At 40.2% G+C, this 20767-nt stretch overlaps 1 protein-coding gene across 7 annotated transcripts in view; it reads right to left on the bottom strand.

Annotated features, from left to right (window-relative positions):
* Positions 1-20767, bottom strand: part of JHY (junctional cadherin complex regulator) — a 77758-nt gene that overhangs the window by 54245 nt on the left and 2746 nt on the right. For all 7 annotated transcript variants that reach the window (XR_001886320.1, XM_017875614.1, XM_017875609.1 and 4 more), the window contains exons 2-3: positions 18996-19424; positions 1344-1863 (exon numbers count right to left, since the gene is read on the bottom strand). Coding sequence is in view for 6 of the 7 variants with exons in the window: in XM_017875614.1 (XP_017731103.1) it covers positions 1344-1863; positions 18996-19336 (861 nt within the window). In the remaining variant the exon portion in view is untranslated. The remainder of the gene's footprint in view (positions 1-1343; positions 1864-18995; positions 19425-20767) is intronic.

Here is a 20767-nt window from a genome sequence, read left to right as displayed (position 1 = left end):
CTCAGCCTCCCGAGTAGCTGGGATTACAGGTATGCATCACCACACCTGGCTAATTTTTGTATTTTTGGTATAAATGGGTTTCACCATGTCGGCCAGGCTGGTCTTGAACTCCTGGCCTCAAGTGATCCTCCCACCTCGACCTCCCAAAGTACTGGGATCAGAGGCATGAGCCAACACCCCACCAGACATAATTCTTTAAAACAAAAAAGGGAGTCTCTGAATAAAAACCACAAATGTTCATCTAATTCATCTACTTTGTTCTGTTAGAAAATGCTTAGAGTTTAGAACAGGTTAGAGTATGTTAAAAAAAAAAAAATACCAATTGGGATTTGGAATAGGTCTAAGGGCAACCACATTTAACATAATAACCTCTCCTTTGTATTTGAAAAATGACCTCACGTTAGCAGGTGATAAATATCAAGCTCTTTTTCCAGTAAGAGTGGTGGACTCTACCTTTCTAACCCCATTCTTGTCCTGTATCCCTGGACATACCCATAGGGGGTGGGCGGATAAGATCTTTACGTGCACCTGTGAAATAGAACTAAGTTTACTGGCTCCAAAAGGTTTTGAATCCATCATGTGGGAGAGAATTTACTCTCAAAATGACCTGATGAGGAAGAGAAGGCATTTATTACTGTCCCAATTTTATAAATAAAGCGACTAATGTTTAATTATATCATATCATTTACACAGGACAATAACAAATGATGTGATTTTCAATGGGGTTTATAGAAACATCTGAAGATTGAAAAAAAAAACAACCCCACCTTATGTTGTACCCTACCCTCTCCCCGACCACCCAATATGTATACACAATTTGAGTTGAGAATCGCTTCTGTATGTGAGCCGGGGCGTGTTCCACGTTAACCAGAATGTGCTGGGGCATTTAACAGGGTTGAAGACCTCTGCTGTGGTGGTAACAAAGGTAATCAACACAGGGAATCAAATGCTTAAGTTCTATATTTTGTCATTTGGAAAACGCAGTTTTAAAAAGTTCTAGATTTCTTTGAATGGAGAATTTTGGATATAATAACTGACATAGTAATGGACTTATAATTACTTATAGTAATTACAGCAATTTTGGATATAATAATTGACATAGCAATAATTGACTTGTAGCAATTACACTGTAAACCATTGGTGGCTTTTGTTTTGGTCATAAGAATTTGTGGAATAAACATAAACATAAACATAAACATACAGGGTATGCTGTGGAAGCATTTGTTTTACCCAGCTAGGTGGCTGCTATCGTCATCCTAAAGGAAGTGGTATGTAGACATTTCAAACAAACGCAACTGCTAGTTTAATGTTCCAGAAGATATCTTAAAGTAGCCACTACGTACCTGTTCTGGATAAGATTCCCCTCTTTTTTTATTGTGAAGTTGAAGATAAGAGTCCATTTTAGGGGTGGGTAATCCCAAAGTGAGCTTGTTTTTTTCCACAAAATGTTGTTTGGACTTCCTTCGCCGAGGGCCATGTGATCCCGGCAGGAAAACCTCGTTATGTGAACTTGAACTCTTCCCGTACTGAGAAAGGCTGCTCGACTTCTCCTCCAGGTCACTGTCGCTCAGCTCTGAAAACGGCTTGCTGCGACGGCCACCATGCTCATAGTTTGGGCTTAAAAATTCACTACCAAGCAAAGAAGCTGCACTCTGTGGACTCTCTTTCTGCTCGCCTTTTCCCCCGGAGAGTTCCACTGACGTCTCTTGGGAAGGGTAGAGGGGAGCCAAAGGCAGATTTTCTAAAGAGCTGTCCGGGGACTCTGGCAATGCTTCCACAGACAGCAGCTGACCTTCCTCCTTCTTACTCTTCCAGTTCGGGTCATAGCGGAGGTCTGAATATTTGTCTTCTATTGGTTGTTGCCTGCCCAAGGCAGAAGAGAAATGTCAAGTCCTTAATCAAAATAAATTCACTCCTTATAGTCAGTTGATCATTTTATTTGAAATCAACCTCAGTCTTTCTCCTATAGTTTTCCTTTTATTATCTGTATGTTAAACACAAATCACAGCAGGGTGCAGTGGCTCATACCTGTAATCCCAACACTTTGGGAAGCCAAGGCAGGAGGATCGCTTGAAGCAAGGAGTTCAAAGCCAGCCTGGGCAACACACTGAGACTCCATCTTTGCAACAAACTTTTTAAAAAAATTAGCTGGGTATGGTATAGTACCTGTAGTCCCAGCTACTCAGGAGGCTGAGGAGGGAGGACTGCTTGAGCTAAGGAGTTAGCGGCTACAGTGAGCTATAATCATGACACTGCACTCCAGCCTGGGAGACAGCGTGAGACCCTGTCTCTTAAAATAAATAATAAACATAAAGACAGATCCCAGGCCTCAATTAGACCCACACACTACACATAAGGGCGCAAGGCCTTAATTGTCCAAGTTCATTGAAACATGGAATAAAAATGGAGGATAATTAATTTTTAAGTGTCAGAAAACAACTGAAATACAAATGTCTATAATGTGAAACCAATAATCACTGTGGTTCAATGAATGCAATTACTTATGCACAAGAACAATGACTCAGTATTTTAGCTGGTGAAGATAAAACTGTGTTTCACACTTTGGCTGGTAATACATTCCATACGCTGACTAACAATGTTCTGGTCAAGGACAAGCCACATGTATGACTGAGGTCCTATGATACTGCAATAAAGTTGAAAAATTCCTGTCATCTAGTGACGCTGTAGTCCGTGGAATATCATAGTACAACGTGTTGCTCATTATGTTTGTGGTGCTGCTGGTATAAACAAACCTACTGCACTGCCAGTCCTATAAAAGTATAGCACATACAATTATATACAGCACATAATCCTTGATAATCAACAACTATGTTACTGGCTTTTGTATTTACTATATGATATGGTTTGGATCTGTGTCTCCACCCAAATCTCATGTCAAACTGTAATCCCCAACGTTGGAGGTAGAGCCTGGTAGGAGGTGATTAGATCATGGGGACAGAGTTCTCATGAATGGCTTAGCACCATCCACCCTTGGTACTGAGTAGTGAGGGAGTTATGGTGAGATCTGGTTGGTTAAGAGTGTATAACAGCTTCCCATCCTCTCTCGGTCCTGCTCTGCTATAAGAGGCCTGCTCCCCCTTTGCCTTTGCCATGATTGTAAGTTTCCTGAGGTTTCCTTAGAAGCCAAGCAGATGCCAGAATCCTACTTCCTGTAGAGCCTGCGGAACTGTGAGTCAGTTAAACTTGGTTTTTTTTTTTTTTTGAGACGGAGTCTCGCTCTAGCCCGGGCTGGAGTGCAGTGGCCGGGCTGGAGTGCAGTGGCCGGATCTCGGCTCACTGCAAGCTCCGCCTCCCGGGTTTACGCCATTCTCCTGCCTCAGCCTCCGGAGTAGCTGGGACTACAGGCGCCCGCCACCTCGCCCGGCTAGTTTTTTGTATTTTTTAGTAGAGACGGGGTTTCACCGTGTTAGCCAGGATGGTCTCGATCTCCTGACCTCATGATCCGCCCGTCTCGGCCTCCCAAAGTGCTGCGATTACAGGCTTGAGCCACTGCGCCTGGCCTAAACTTCGTTTTTAAAATAAATTACCCAGTCTCACTCAGGTATTTCTTTGTAGCAATGCAAGAACAGGCTAATACACTATACTATCTTTTTTTTTTGAGACAAGTCTTGCTCTGTCGCTCAGGCTGAAGTGCAGTGGTGTGATCTTGGCTGGCTGCAACCTCTGCCTCCCGGGTTCAAGTGATGCTCGTGCCTCAGCCTCCAGAGTACCTGGGATTACAAGTGTATGTTAACATGCCTGGCTAATTTTTGTATTTTTTAAATTTTTAGTAGAGACAGGGTTTTGCCATGTTGGCCAGGCTGGTCTTGACCTCCTAGCCTCCTGTGATCCACCCGCCTCAGACTCCCAAAGTTTTGGGATTACAGGCGTGAGTCACTGTGCCCAGTCCCTACACTATATTTTTTATCATTATTTTAGAGTGCAGTCTTACTTATTTTTTAAACAGTTAACTGTGAAACAGCCTCAGGCAGGTCCTTCAGGAGGGATTGCAGAAGAAGGCCTTGTTATCCTAGGAGATGATAGCTCCATGTGTGTTACTGTCCCTGAAGACTTTCCAGTGAGACAGGGTATGGACAGGCAGGACAGTGGTATTGATGATCCTAACCCTGTGCGGGCCTAGACTAATATGTGTGTTGGTATCTCAGTTTTTAACAAAAAAGTTTAAAAAGTAAAAAAAAAAAAAGAAAAAAGCTTACAGATAAGGATATAAAGAAGTTTTATACAGCTGTACAATGTATTTGTGTTTTAAGCTGTGTTATTACAAAAGAGTGAAAAAGTCAAAAAAAAATTAAAAGTGCCTAAAGTAAAAAAGTTACAGTAGCTAAGGTCAATGTATTAATGAAGAAATATTTTTTAAAATAAATTTAGAGGAGTTTAAGTGTTCAGTATTTCTGAAGTCCACAGTAGCTTACAGTAATGTCCTAGGCCTTGAAATTTGCTCCCCGCTCACGCACTGCCTCACCTAGAGAAACGTACAGTCCTACAACCTCCATTCATGGTGAGTGCCTATATAGGTGTACCATTTAAAAAACTTTTATGCTGTATATTTACTGTACCTTTTCTATGTTTAGATGCACAAATACCACTGTATTACAATTCCATACAGTGTTTAGTACAGTAACACATTGTACAAATTATGTGTAGTAGGCTGTACTATCTAGGTTTGTATAAGTACACTATGATGTTCCCACAATGCTGAAACCACCTAACCACAAATTTCTCAGACCGTACCCCTGTCATCAGGCAATGCATCACTGTATAGACATCTGGCTATTTAGAAAGAGAACTGTGAATTGTTGCCTAGACAACATTTGCTTTGGACTGCTCCTTTTTGGGGGAAAGCAAGGCTTTATCTTGACTGAATACCTATATAGGTTCATTCTTCTTTTCAGTGATTTTGCTTTTCACTTCATTTTGCCTTTGTAGAGTGTATCTAATGTACTACAGAAAGATCCCCGAGGCTTCAAATCAGACCAGATCACAGCTCACTGAAAGGTTCATAGCCTCTTGGCTGTCAGCTATGCACACGTACTTCAGTCGACAGTCAGAATGCACTGGACACTGCAGGAGGGGCCTATCTGAAGAAAAGGTTAAGCAGACGGTCCTGCCTGAGAAAAATGAACTAGCCTATAATCAGTTCATGTGACCCAAAATAAAGTCTCCCTTTTCCCCATGACAATCTCAATTTGTACAGCACCCCCAGTCTTAACAACAACAACAAAAAATAATAAGCTGGTAATATGTCATATTTAATGGCGTCTTTGATCTTCAAAAAGCTAAATGGGAGAGATTTTCCGTCCTTGAGTACAGTAGATGCAACCCTCTAATCAAAAGAAAATGTAAATCACCTAGGCTTTTATGCTATTTGATATTCCCGTTTACAGAGGACATAATTGTATGCTGGGTAAACAAACTAATGGTCCCCCCTAATGTTAATTTACTTTTCTTAATGTGGACCCGGGTTTCTTTGATTTGATGTAAAGCAAAACTGGAGCAAAAGCCAAAACTGTCACGCCTTGCTGAATTGTCACTTTGAATTTTTTAGGTCACATATTGTGATGAGGATCTTCTTGAAATAAGTGGCTCCTCCTTTTCCAACAAGAGAAGAGACACGCTCTTCTCCTTCAGCAAAATGGGAATGGTCCACATTTGTTAGAAAATGGGACGCCCAACCCCTCCCTGCCCTGCAGGGTCACCTGCCTCTGGGGCTTTGACGGGGAGGTTTCTCCCAAGTGATGTACTGTCCTAGGAACTCACGGTGTTTCCTGTCCCTGCCTTTCACTTGACCCTTAAGCATCATAGGGCAGGGATATGAATTGTACTGAATTAAACATAAGTTTCAACTGTGGTTGTTTAGGTGGGGAAGAAAGCTCAATTATTATCTTCAAGTAAATACAGATTTTTTTGTAAAGAAAGGTGCTATTTTCCCATATTTATGCTGTGCTGAAAGAAAAAAACTGAATTTAACTTTCTTAATTCATTTGCTCATTCATTGATTCAGCAGGTACTTATTTATTGAGCCCTTATGAAGCTACAGGAATAGTGGTAGATGGTGAAGCGGCGGGCGCACAGCCTAGTGGGGGATACAGACCAGGAAACAGTAATTGACACTTTGGAGTGATGTGTGCTCTGATGAGGAGCACCGGGCCACCAGGACACAGAGGGACATCCAGTCCTATCTTGGGAGGTCAGGGAAAGCCTTCTGGAGGAAGTGCCAGCGTAGCTCAGAGCTAAGGCTAAGAAGGGCAGGAAGCCTATGCTAGCCTGAGGGAACAGCATGTAGAAAGGAGTGGAGGCAGAGACAACGTGGTGCTTTCATAGAACAAATTCTGTGTGGACAAAATGGAGGGTGAGACGAGGGCAGGTCGAGGAGCACAGCTCAAGGCTAAGCAAAGGTCAGATCTCGAGGGACGTTGCAAACTCCTGAAGCACCTTGGGCTTAACAAAATTAACCAGAGAGTTAATTAGAAAGCAAAGATTTTAGTAAGATGTAAATACATTTGGACAGCCAAAGTGAGGAGTTTCTGGAAGGGATTATCTACAGAGGCTATGAAGTCCTTTTTGGAAAGCTTAGAACAGGTAATCCTCTACTTCGTACTGTTTAGAGCAGGGCTGGCCACCTTTCACAGGTGACAACACTGGGGATCACTGTTCTGTTACTCACTCAGGAGTGAGATGTGGAAAGAGAGCACGTTACTGTTTGATGATCTAGGGAATGTTTGTCCTGAGTCTTCAGGTTTATTTCCTTGGAACAATGTTGAGGGAAGTACTATTATTACCCCCATTTAACAGATGAGGAAACTGAGGCTTAGAGGGCTTATGTACCTCTCCCAAGGTCACAGAGCCTGGCAGTCTGCTCTGAATCGGGCTCCTGCACATCATGTTGCATTGTATCCTGCTGCTATTCCCATAGGTGACAGTGAAGAAAGTGGGTTGCGGTGTCTGCCTTATGTGAATCAACGAATGGATCAGCCAGTCAACAGATATGCACGGAGCACCTCCCTACATACAGGCAGAATCTTAGGCACAGAAGGTACAGCAGCAAGGAAAACAGAAGCAGGCTGCTGGATCTTACTCTTCAATGAGGAGGACAGGCTTTATGTACCAACTGTAATACAGAAATCAACTAATGAATTAGATGCGTAAAGAGATACAGGACGTTATGGGTATTTAAAACAGGAGGATGTGACTTATCACAAAAGTATTTTAGCCTCTTATTTCCACATTCAGTTGCTAGATGATATTGCAAAGTCCATTCCAACTCCATTGTTCTATGATCCTATGATAGACTCATGAAAAAATAAATGAGTAATGCCCACTGTTTTTAAAAATTAGGTAGTCTTCAGTTCAAGGAAATAGATTTCCTGGTTTCCATCTCTGCAGTTATGCACTCCTACTGGTCATGGTATTTAACCAGCGTCAGCTGATAAGGGCATAGTTTCCACAGTCATGACTATAGGCCTCCTTCCGTCATATGTAATATTGTGGTGCTTTGTTTCTCTGTATGATAATATGGATTATTTTGGTTCTGAGAAATGGTACGGCAGAGCATCTAAGAACAAGGATCCTAGACTACCTGCATTGATTTCCTGGTGCCACAAGATTATGTGAATGTGGGCAAGTTATTTAACTTCTGTGCCTCAGTTTCCTCATCAATAAAATGGGGATAATAGTACTGGCCAGGTGTGGTGGCTCATGTCTGTAGTCCCAGAAATTGGAGAGGTCCAGGCAAAGGGATCACTTGAGGCCAAGAGTTTGAGACCAGCCTGAGCAACAGAGACCCCCGTCTCTGTAAAAAAAAAAAAAAAAAAAAAAAACAATTAGCCAGGTACTGTGGCATGCGCCTGTAGTCCCAGCTACTCGGGGGGCTGGGGCAGGAGGATGGTTTAGCCCAGGAGGTCGAACCTTCAGTGAGCCATGACTGTGCCACTGCACTCCAGCTTAGGCAACACAGCGACACCCTGTCTCAATAAAAATAAATAAATTTAAAAAAAATAACAGTACCTACCTCACAGTGTTATTGAGAGGATTATGCAAATTAATACATCTAAATGCAGCCAGGCATGGTGGCTCATGCCTGTAATGCCAGCACTTTGAGAGGCCGAGGTGGGTGGATCACAAGGTCAGGAGTTTGAGATCAGCCTGATCAACATGGTGAAACCCCGTCTCCACTAAAAATACAAAAATTAGCCGGGCATGGTGGCGCGTTTCTGTAATCCCAGCTACTCAGGAGGCTGAGGCAGAAGAATTGCTTGAACCCGGGAGGCGGAGGGTGCAGTGTGCCAAGATTGTGCCATTGCACTCCAGCCTGGGCGACAGAATGAGACTGTCTAAAAAAAAATAATAAAAATAAATAAAAAATAAAAAAATAGAAATCTAAATGCATGGAACTGTGTCCCTGGCACACAGTAAGGATTCCATGAGGACTGGCTGTAGAAGCACGTGTCAGACAGCTCCAGCACTAGCCTTGCTTGCTGTGCATCACATTCAGTCCCTGTGACATAACACCGTTGTTGTGTATTATGCTTCTGGTGATGGCTCTCAAGGGATTTTTCTCTTTAAAACTCCACTTTTAAAATTGTTTAATCACGACTTAGGCACAGTGGAGAATGGCCAAACCACAGTTTAGGGAATGGGATTAAGAAACGTCAGTACTTTCACATGATGAAACATTTGAACAATTGCTGAAAGATGAATCAGGTAAAACTCAGAGAATTAAATTATTTTAGACCTTCTGAAAAAGCTGTAATTTCTAGCCTCAGCAAATTTCCTTTTTTCTGAGACAGAGTCTCACTCTGTTGCCCAGGTTGGAGTGCAGTGGTGCGATCTTGGCTCACTGCAACCTCAGCCACTTGGGTTCAAGCCAAATTTCCATTCTTAAATGGCTGTAGAAGCAATATCACCCACTAAAGAAAAGACGGATGTTTTAAGTGGAACCTAGAAAGTACAAAGGATTTAGAAACACACTAGAGGAAATGAGTTGCTCTGGCTGAGAAAAGTGTTTTTGAATCAGAGAAACTCTAAGAATGTGTATATATAAGGGTAAAGCCTGAAGATGTGGCTCTTATAAGAGTTTTAATTATGTTGCACCATTTACACCTGAAAAGACTATCTTACAACATCCCCTTTCTCCCCTTTCTGGATGGAAACCATATGTGGAGACAAATAGGTGGTTATGTTTTGCAAAATCATGAACCTGGAAAGCTGTAATACTTCACAGAAACAAATCTAATGGTCAAAATAGAACATGATACTGAAGAACCCCATTGTACTGAGCTTGTGTGCTTGGAAGTTCCATTGTGTTTGTGGTCCAGGTCAACACACTGGGACAAAATGAGTGTGAAGTGCCCTTTCATCAGTAATCATCTGCACACAAAACATGCACCTCTTTTCCTCCCCATTTGATAGAAAGGTTACACAGAAAATGAGTACACAACTCTTTTGTTACTGTTCAGACAGCAGATGCAGGGTCTGCTCTTCAGATTCCTAGGTTAGAAATGCAGGCAGCGAGGAAGGGAGTGGGGGACGGTTTCGCATGCATATGCCATGATATTTGCTGGCTTTAATGGACCATATTTGAGTACTTACTGTGATAACTTCAAACAAAATAAAATAAAATCTCCATTTAATGAAGAGCTTCATATTCAACATTGTATTCAATCAAAAAATTACTAAAATTAGAGCATGTTTCTAGTACAATTAACATCCTTTGCACTCACAATAAAATATTCAATAACTGGCCATTTTGCCTGTTGAGGAGGTGAATAAAAGCATTGCTATTAATCATTTAGCTGTTATTTATTTGTCACTTCATTTTAAGTAGGCAGTTAAATTGAAACTGCACGTTATTATTGATTTAGGTTTAATTTAATCCTTTTAAACAGAATAATTATTCCCAATTTATATGCCATTAAATCTTTTATGCATACAAACAGCAAATTCAATTTTTGTTTAAGTGTAAAGTTTTTAATGCTTCTTTAAGGAACTATAAAACTGATCATTGCTTCCAAGGATTTCTGAATTCTATGCCCGCCTTAATCTTCTTATCAACAGCTTTTAAGTAAATAAAATGAAATAAATCCGAAAGATTAAAAATTCACTTTTGTAAATACGAAATAAAACAAGTTCCACAAATCATCAGCTGAAATGCCTTTGTTGAAGGTTATTTGGCAATCCAGAAAATTTTATTTCAATGCAAGGCATTTTATTCTTGGCTACAAGAATGGTTAAAGCGTTAGATAGAAAACAAGGACTGATCTTAAATGAAATTGAAGGTCAAATACTGTCTACATAGAAAAACACAGCTAAAGGGCTGGATTGGTTATTTAGTGAATTTCTATTTATAAAAACAATATACAATTTTGGATAATTCCAACCGAAGTCCTTTTTTTTCTCTTTGATAACAGATTTGTGACTGCAAAACACCAGATATTTCTCCTGGGTTCTTAATAGTACCAGTCTTGATTCAAGAACAATCTGTGAGTTAAATGAAAATTATCTAAAGAAGACATGTTTGTAATTGCAATGTAGAATTCTAGTACCTCACTTCTATTAAGATTATGTCATGTGAAACCAAGGCTGCATCTTCACAAGGGAAATGCTGTATGACACAGTATTTAGAAACATAATTCCTCTCATTCAATGAGAGTTTACAGTGCTCATGCCAGACATTTTCTAAGGAAGGCTCGAGTGTTTTTTTTCATTCTCCAAAATAATAGCTAAGAGACAGAGACCTAGATTTATAAAATGTGCAGGTTCTTACACTTTCTTTAGGTAGAGTTTCTTCTTCTTCTTCTTTTATGTTTTGTTTTGTTTTGTTTTGTTTTTTGTTGGCTTTTTGAGATGAAGTCTTGCTCTGTCCCCAGGCTGGAGTGCAATGGTGCCATCTTGGCTTACTGCAACTTCTGCCTCCTGGGTTCAAGCGATTCCTGTGCCTAAGCCCCCTGAATAGCTGGGATTACAGGCCCGGCTAATTTTTGTATTTTTAGTAGAGACGGGGTTTCACTATATTGGCCAGGCTGGTCTCGAACTCCTGACCTCAAACGATCCGCCTGCCTCAGCCTCCCAAAGTGCTGGGATTATAAACGTAAGCCACCATGCCCAGCCAAGTTTCTTATATTTTAAATGCCAGATTTAGCAGCATTAAAATTGCAAGGCAGCTGTGATATCATAAGGCAATGGAGTGGTCTTGACACCTGGGTTCTAGTCCAAGTTTTGCCACTAACCCGTCATGTGAGCTTGGTCAAGTCTTTCCACCACTCTAGTTCTTGGGTTCCTTCTCCGTACAATAAATAAAGGGAATTGGCTGACCTTTATGAGCCCTAACAATTCTAATAATCCATTACTTTATTAGTTGGATTGGGCCTATCAGGCAAAACCTAGAAATATATGGAAGTGTTGGGAAAATCATTTATTTTTAATTCCATATATTAAAAAAATTACATTAAAGTTTTCTATATTTTCAAACTTGTCAGGGAGTAGAAATAAATAAAAAGGCAAAGGTTATAAATTAAAGCATCCCTTTAGTAATTTTGTTACAATCTTCTTGATCCTCTTGATAAACTCACAGCGTTGTACATCATTTAAATTTGAATAAATCACACTCTGTGAGGTTTTGAACTCACTATGTATGTACTTATTTTAACACAATAATGCATCCTAGTTTTGAAATAACCTAGAAAGGAACTAGTGGTTCTCTCCGGGGCAACAAGCCTCAGGAGTCACTATGGCGTTAGCATTTCTGGCGGGGACTCAGCCTTTAATAGCCACAATTCATGCCCGTGCACACCCTTTACTTCCCTCTATGACTGCTCATCTGTTACGATGGCACCATGCCTGCTCTGAGGAGCGTGTCGGGGTTTAACTAAAGCATAGTTTGTGACTAAATGAATGAACAGAAAACAGAAATGACTAATACCTAACAAAAAGTCACTCCTCTGATATAACTATTCCCATGTGATCAGAAACAAATAAGTGCTAGTAGCTACTCCCAGAGTACTGCATGGAAACTTCTAGAACACGGCAGGTAGTGTAATGTATTGGAAGAGGCTGGCAAAACAATGGCCTTAAATTGAAAATCTAATAAAAAGCAACAGAAAATAACGTGGATGAATGTTGCTAGAAATCAATGGGAATGAAAGTTGACTGCTGAAAGCTCCTAGAATGTTCTCAATAGTCCTAGCATATTAGACCCAACTTCAGATGCTTCTTTAATCTCCTACCCAGTACGAAAAACATCTCTACACCACCTATGGAGAGACAGTAGTCTAGTCTCAGCCTAAATATTCCCAATGCATTCTACAAAACAGCCTGGGAAATTTGGAGGAAATGAAAATCCTGAGTTTTGGTCTTCCCTAAGTCTTTCTCTACCTGTGGTCTCTTTTGGTTATCCAGTGCCACTCTTCAAGCCCTAGAAGTCATCATTCAATACTTCACCTGACTTTCGTATTATTAATCAGAAACAACACACATGAAAGCATCTGAGATTAACAATTATATACAACAATAAAAATGCAGATTATTGTCTGGGCACGGTGGCTCATGCCTGTAACCCCAGCACTTTGGGTGGCCGAGGTGGGCAGATCACGAGGTCAGGAGATCAAGACCATCCCGGCTAACACGGTGAAATCCTGTCTCTACTAAAAATACAAAAAATTAGCCAGGCACGGTGGCATGCGCCTGTAGCCCCAGTTACTTGGGAGGCTGAGGCAGGAGAATTGCTTGAACCCGGGAGGTGGAGGTTGCAGTGAGCCAAGATCGCCCCACTGCACTTCAGCCTGGGCGACAGTGCAAGACTCCATCTCAAAAAAAAAAAAAAAAAAAAATGCAGATTATTAGGAGTCCCTTTTTTTCACTTTCAGACAATTCTGAATACTCAGTTTAGTAATTCCTCATGTGCCTATCTCCCTCCTATTAATTTCTAATACAAGGTGGTTTCTTAGACAGAATATGGGCCCTTTTGTGGAGGTTATGGTCTGAGGTGATCAATCAGAGAGGAAAGCACTGCAGACCTCACTGCATGAAAACATGTTTCCCAGGACAAGTGCGGAAGAATATGGCTACCATGAACTCCCAGCCCAAAGGAAAATATAATTAATGTCTATCTACTCTAAGGACACAATATCCTCTAAAAATGTTTATTACTTTCCTAAAGTTTATCATTTTACATGCATATTTACTCTGGCCTCAGTTTAATCTGTATTGACATTGTCATAGTTTTAAGATAGTGAAATAGAATCCTTTATCAGCTCAATCCTTGATTACCTATCTAGATACGTGTAATTAGTGGCTCAGACTTTGGCGTTTGGAGAGAGGTCAATTTAATTTCCGTTTCTACTATCTAGTAACTACATATACCTATACAGCTCTCAGATCCTCAGTTCCTTATCTGCAAAATGGGGATAATAATGCCTATCCAAGAGGCTCTTGTAAGGATAAATGAGATTGTATATATAAAGCAAAGAGTTTTACAAATGGTAGCTAATTATATAAATATTCCTGTTAATAAGACCTTATTAAACACACATATAAAATACTGTATGGCTGCTCTCTGATTTTTTTTTTTAATATACAAGGTTTCAGAAGTCCCCAGGACTGAAGAGGTTGTTTCTAATGCTCTAGGAATTACACAGATCTCTTTCTTCGTGAGTGCTGAGTGTCATAAGGCCAGTTCTGGAGTGGGGTTTAAGGATTATCACGTGAAGATCCCCTCTCCACTCTTCATTTATTCGCTACAGTCAATGCGGCTCCAAATTCCATTAAGTAAAAGGTTTTCTCTCATCCATATACATTGAACTATGGCTTGACTTTGGTCAGATACAAGGGAATAATTGCTTTGAGGAGGTTCTAGTAACATCAAAACACAAGTGTAGGACTCAAGTGATTTGTCAGGCAGCTTTTAAAATTATTGATTATAAAAGCAAGAAGAAAGAAATTTTCCTTGGTTTTAAGGCAAGCTTTGACTGTGTGTGTGTGTGTGTGTGTGTGTGTGTGTGTGTGTGTGTGTGTGTGTGTTTTGAACTACAATTCCCAGAATGCCATCTACTTTATAGAAATAAAAGCCTACTTGAATTTCATATTGAGAGTCTGAGATCAATTTCCTTGTCTCTTTCATGGCTCATAAACTACTCAGATCCAAGCAAGAGTATGCCTAGGAGGGCTTCGAAGACTAACATGAGGCAGGGAAAGGGACCAATAATGAAACGCTCACCTGAATAATATTTTCGAGGCATTATTTGTCTAAATGCTTCCATTCTGTTTTCCTTTTTACTGGAAAACTGGTTATCCTATAATGTTCAGTGTATGAAGCACTATATAGCCAAACAATGACTAGGGCTATAACCTATTCTAACCCGAGGGTTTATAGTTCATCATTAAAAAAGTCCAAGGCAAATCAATCTGGGGAAAATAGCATTATCTGAGGATCTCCGAATCAGAACCAAGAATCTAACCATAATTTTGATTTTTATAAGCATTATTCTTACTTTGAACTATATTAGATGGTATTTAAACTGTACTTTCGTAAGAACAAGGGTTAAACTTAGGTCCCCGAGCACTGGACAAAAGGAAGAAAAACCCAACAACTGGGGAAATGAGGTCACTTAATGGATCCTTACCTTGGTTTCTTCATCTTAAAACACAGACAAAATACCTATCCATTGCAAAAGATTTTTCCTTTCCAGTGGCCCCATTTCTATAACTAAAACTACTCCCATTTATTACCTAGGAGACTATAAATCTCTTAGAGCCAGCATAAAAACAGGGTTTGGAGCCGTGGAGTCAGACTGCCTGAGTTTTCTGCTCCACCACTCACTAGATGCAACAAATGGGTATAATATAAACTTTTAAAGCCTCATTTGCAATCTTCAAAATGGGATCATGATAGCATCTACCACAGCTGCAAAAAAGATTAAATGAGATAATACATGTAAAGTGTTTAGCACAAATGGGCTCATGATATGCATTCTATAAATGCTAGCTGTTGTTATAGGAACCCTTAATCTTTGGCTTCTCTTATTCCTTCAGTCCTCATATCTAATCTGTCACCCAACCCTATCAATTATTTCATTTATATATATAAAATTTCAGTTAGTTTTGTTTGAAAAAAAAAACAAAAAAACAAACTGGGGCCGGGAGGGGTGGCTCACGCCTGTAATGCTAGCACTTTGGGAGGCTGAAGTACACGGATTGCCTGAGCTCAGGAGTTCGAGGCCAGCCTGGGCAACATGATAAGATGCATTCTCCACTAAAAGTGGAAAAAATTAGCCAGGCATTGTGGCGCACGCTACTCGGGAGGCTGAGGCATGAGAATCGTTTGAACACGGAAGGTGCAGGTTGCAGTGAGCCAAGATCGTGCCACTTCATCCTAGCCTGGGCGACAGAGCAAGACTGTCTCCAAAACAAACAAACAAACAAACTGGGAACATCCCAAAGTCCACCCTTGGGTGACCGAATAAATATATCATGGCACCTCCAGATACTAGAATACTATGTACCATGTCCATATGTACTATGAACATATAAATATAATCATTGCTCAGCTATCTGGGAGGGAGTGGTTCCAGGACTCCCTGCCGATATTAAAATCCAGAGATGGGCAAGTCCCTTTTATAAATTGGAGTAGTATTTGTATATAGCCTATGCACGTCCTCCTATATATTTTAAATTATCTCCAGATTATTTATAATACCTAATACAATGTAAATACTATGTAAATAGTTGTTATACTATATTGTTCTGGAATAAAGCCAAGAAAAAAAGTCTGTGTACATGTTTGGTACAGATTCAACCATCCATTTATTCCCCAAATATTTTTGATCTGTGGTTGGTTGGATCCACAGATGTGAAAGCCATGGATACGGAAGGCCGTAAAGAGACCCAAGATACACATAGGTATTTTGTTAAATGAAAATAACCAGTTGCCAAAGAGGATGTCTAAATCGATCTCATTTGGTTAAAACCATGTAAAAAGATTCTCAGGCTCACAAGTTATCAGAGAAAAGTAATTTAAATCTATAATAGGACAGGATTTTATAACCCATCAGAATGGCAGAAGTTAAAAAGACAGTAATTCTAAGGACTGGTAACTTGTAGGCACTTGTGGGTAAAGTTGAAGATGTCCATCTGCCCATGAACCAGAGTTCCACTCCTGGGGACTTATACCCTAAGGAGACTCTTGCATGCATACCCAAGGAGGCATACGAGGACGGGCACAGGGCATTGTCTGAAATAATGAAAACTGGAAAAAACCTAAATATGCGTCAATATTCAACCAAGACCATGTCTTAGTTCAAAAGCATGATTGTAAAATCCCAAAAACATAATATTGACTGAGCAAAATGGGCATCATACATCTGTATATAGATACATATTTATCTACTAATTATAGATTACCCTTGAAATAAATGAATGGAAGATTGGTGAGAAGGATGCACTCTCATGTAAGAGTATATATTGATTATCTCTGAGGGGGAAGAAAGGGGAATGAGTTTGAGAAGGGGTACATGGAAACTTTATCTGTAATATAGTATGAATTTTAAAATATGTCTGAAACAAATATGGCAGTAAGGGTTCTACTGTATTTTTCTCTGTATTTTTTTATAGGTTAGAATTTTTGCACGATTTAAAAAAAAAAACAGCACCAGTAACAAAACAAGGACATCCTCCAAGCACGATAACCTTAGACAAGTTTCTTCATCTCTGTTAGCGTCATTTTCATTATCTGTAAAATAGGAAAAGCAACGCCTTCCCTACAGGATTGTGATGGAGAATTGAGTGAAACTAAGATAGGCTTTTAAAAAGTGATGTTGTTGTTATTGTTGTCATAGCCATCCAACAGTCTCTCTGTCCATTGTGTGTTTAGTCTCTAATTTAAAATGCACCAGCTTGCATAATAATCTTCCTTAAACGCTGCTGCATCTCACTGCCCTCCCCAAGAACCTGTATTCTCTCTGCCTGGCTTTCTCAGCCCAGTCCAATCAAGGGTGTCTGTCTCTCTGAAGCTGTCTGGACGCCTCTTCCGCCTCTAGCACCTGGGTGACAGCTCTTATCACTTTTACTATGACATATCACTAAGACACTTATGAGATTGATTCAACTAGATATCCCCAGTGAAAAAAAGGGAGGGGAAGATGAAAGGAAAGAAGAAAAAGAAAGATAAGAAAGAAAGAAAAGACTCAGGACTGGGCTCTACTTCTGGCTCCCACACGAGCCCTTGCAGTGACTGTATCCTGAGGAAAACTCATGTGAGTTCTGTAAGACTCAATATCCTCATCTGTGGTAGGATGGTTACACTTCATGACCTGAAAATTTATCTTCCAATACTATAAGCACATTTTTAAGACCCCCTTATAATCAGACTCCTACTCAGTCCATTTTCCCTACACTCAAATCCTCCGCAATCCAGCTGGGCTCCTAACATGCCGCAACATGTCACTCCCATTCTGTTCTATTATCCAGATCTTAGCTTGTTTTCAAGACCCTACCCAAGTTCCAGGCCTTCCAATAAATATATTTCAGCCTGAATTAAAAAAAAAAAAAAAAAAATCGGCCAGGCACAGTGGCTCACACCTGTAATCCCAGCACTTTGGGAGGCCGAGGCAGATGGATCACAAGGTCAAGAGATAGAAACCATCCTGGCCAACATGGTGAAACCCTATCTCTACTAAAAATATAAAAATTAGCTGGGTGTGGTGGCACAAGCCTGTAGTCCCAGCTACTCAGGAGGCTGAGGCAGGAGAATCGCTTGAACCCGGGAGGCAGAGATTGCAGTGAGCTGAGATCGCGCCACTGCACTCCAGCCTGATGACAGAGCGAGACTCCTCCCCTACCACAAAAAAAAAAAAAAAAAACTAACACAATATAATTTATAAGGAGTCAGTCACTATTCTAAACAATTTAGATATATTTATTTTAGCCTTATGATAACTGGTTATTATTATTATCCCATTTTTACTGATGAGGAAACTGAGACACAGAAACATTAATTGGACTTGGCCAAGGTTATACAGCTAGTAAGTGGCAGAGCCACTATTTGAACCCAAATGGTCTGCCTCAGACACCATGCACTTCACCACCACACTAAAACCTCCTAATCAATAGCTTTTACCTTCTTCTCTACTCTATCATATCCTCAGTGCCTCAGTTGTAACACAGTGGTATCACCACATTATTTTATATCCCCTTACTTTTTTTGGTAGCTCATAGCACAAGGTTAAATCCCTTAAATTCTGGTTATTAGATTAAACCTTTATATGATCATACAAGCCCTGGGAGGTAGACCTCTACTAGCTCTGAATGGGCCAAGTAAGATTCTATCCCCAATTATCTGTACTTTACTGACATTCATAGCAATCCTGTGAGATAGGCAAGTCAGGTTGTTTGACAGATGAGAAAAAGTGAGCCAAAAAAAGAATTAATTGGGTCAGGCATGGTGGTTCATGCCTGTAATCCTAGCACTTTGGGAGGCTGAAGTGGAAGGACTGCTTGAGGCTAGGAGTTCAAGACCAATCTGGCCAACATAGTGAGATCCCATCTCTATTATAAATATTTAATACTATATAAAATTTTTTAAAAAACAAAAAAACAGTTAAGTGATTTATTCCAGATTATACACTAAACAGTAATGCCTGGACTAAATTGAGTCCACCTGACTCCACATCCTTTTCTATACCAGGCTTTCTGGAATTTCTCCCGGGTGAGGTCCTAGTGTGGAGACACTTGGAATATGGACAGGAAATAAATGGTATGAGAAATGCAAATGCCCTGATTAATACCCATTGCACTTTTTAATTTAAAAATATCTGAATATGGAAAAAAGATGGTGCCCAGCTATCCTTGGTTGCTTGGAGACCCGTCTCACACACATGGCGCTCATTAGGGCAGTGTGCCCTTACTCTCATTTGGAATGACACCAGTAATTATTTAATAGTACATTTTTAGAGCCCATTATTATCTTACACAAGCCAATTCCTTACCTGTTATTGGCACCCTGGTCCCAGGTATGGTGGTTTTGCTCACGAGCCATCTGAGCTGCTTTTCCACTTGCTTCCTCTTCTGTCTCATGCAGGCTTCCCCGTCGAGGGCTTTCCTCGTCTAAGCTGTCGCGCTCCATATCGATGTCCTGGATTCGATCATCAAACTCAGAATGGGACATAATCTCTTGAGTGAGGCTTTCTGAATCAGATTCCAAGGAGTCTTTTGAAATCCGATGTAAGTCTTCTTTCTTCAAAGGTGGGTGTGTGGACTGGACATTTAAGTTGGTATGACGGACCGGAGACTGAATAGAGAGCTTGGGAATTAGTTTACTTTTACTCATCTTGAAAAATGCAAAAAATTAACAGGGGATACTCTTGTTGATAGGAGCAGCTGGCTGATATTTAAAATTGGGTTCACAAAGGCGTTACCTGAAAAAAATTATATTTATGTTACTCTGCAACTACTGAAATCTCAGTAATGTCAATCAAATATTTAAATGAGTAAGAAAACCTTGTTCTATTATCTGCAGGCTTTTGCATGCACCCTTTTGTGTGTATAAGAAAGGTCTATTAGAAAACAATTGTTTTTCTCTCTACAGAAACACATCTGATGTAGCGCTCATAAGCAGCCTGGGTAATCGAATGCAGTTTTATTGATGAAATAAATGGCTGCTTGGAAGTGGATTCTATTTCTAACTTCCAATAAAGTTAGAAAAGGCTTGTTACAGACAAACCTTGACTAAGACAAATGGTTAATTATGGACAGTACTTGGATAGCCTTATTTCAAATGCCCAGGGCAACAATATAAATATGGTCCATAGTTATTCATGGATAGAGTAAACCAGGTTCAGGGGCTATCTTTTGGAAAGTAAAGTAAGAAGAAGAGTGTGGTTTTCCATAGTTGGAACTGTAAATAGGGAAGTTGTTTTGTTCCTAGACTTATCTGGGCTGGCAACATCATTTGGAAAAGACTTTCTGATAGCCAGGTTGTGACTAGATAGGAACATATAATTTAGGTGGACATAAATGGAGATCAACCTCATCCAGTATTTTTTAAAACCCATAATAACGATTAAAATTGTTCAACAATCATGCCTGTAATACCAGCACTTTAAGAGGCTGAGGTGGGCAGATCGCTTAAGTCCAGGAGTTCAAGACCAGCTCGGGCAACATGGTAAAGCCCCGTCTCTACAAAAAAAAAAAAAAAAAAAAAAAAAAAAAATACAAAAAATTAGTGGGCATGGTGGGACGGGCCTGTAGTCACAACTACTCAGGAGACTGTGGTGGGAGGGTCACTTGAGCCAGGCAGGCAGAGGCTGCAGCGAGCCAAGACTGTACCACTGCACTCCAGCCTGGGTAACAGAGGGAGACCCTATCAGAAAAAAATAAATAAAACTGTTCAACAAAAGATTTAGTGGCCTTGTGAATTCTGCCACTGAGCGATTCAAAGTAGAGCCTGGAGGTCTACATTACGGAATGGGATGCTATCCTGGGGAAAGTTGAGTGGGTGGGAGATTGGCCTGAATTACAGCTAGGAGTTAGCTGGAGTCCCTTCCAACTCACTTATGAGTATTTCAAGTGAATCTTCACTGTCTCTAAGGGACATTATAAAGACCCATGGAAAGAGTGTTTAGAGTTCATATAGGACCGAACGGACATGATGTTTTTGGATTGTGCTTCCTTTCATCTCTACCTAGCATTTCTATTTTGGTCTATTTTCTATCGCACTGCCTTTATACTCTTTTTTTTTTTTTTTTTTTTTTTTTTTTTT

Source organism: Rhinopithecus bieti, unplaced genomic scaffold (genome assembly GCF_001698545.2).
Source record: "Rhinopithecus bieti isolate Rb0 unplaced genomic scaffold, ASM169854v2 scaffold_7884, whole genome shotgun sequence".
NCBI classification, from domain to species: domain Eukaryota; kingdom Metazoa; phylum Chordata; class Mammalia; order Primates; family Cercopithecidae; genus Rhinopithecus; species Rhinopithecus bieti.
Note: the sequence above shows the minus strand (reverse complement) of the source record. Positions and strands in the feature narration are given on the sequence as shown.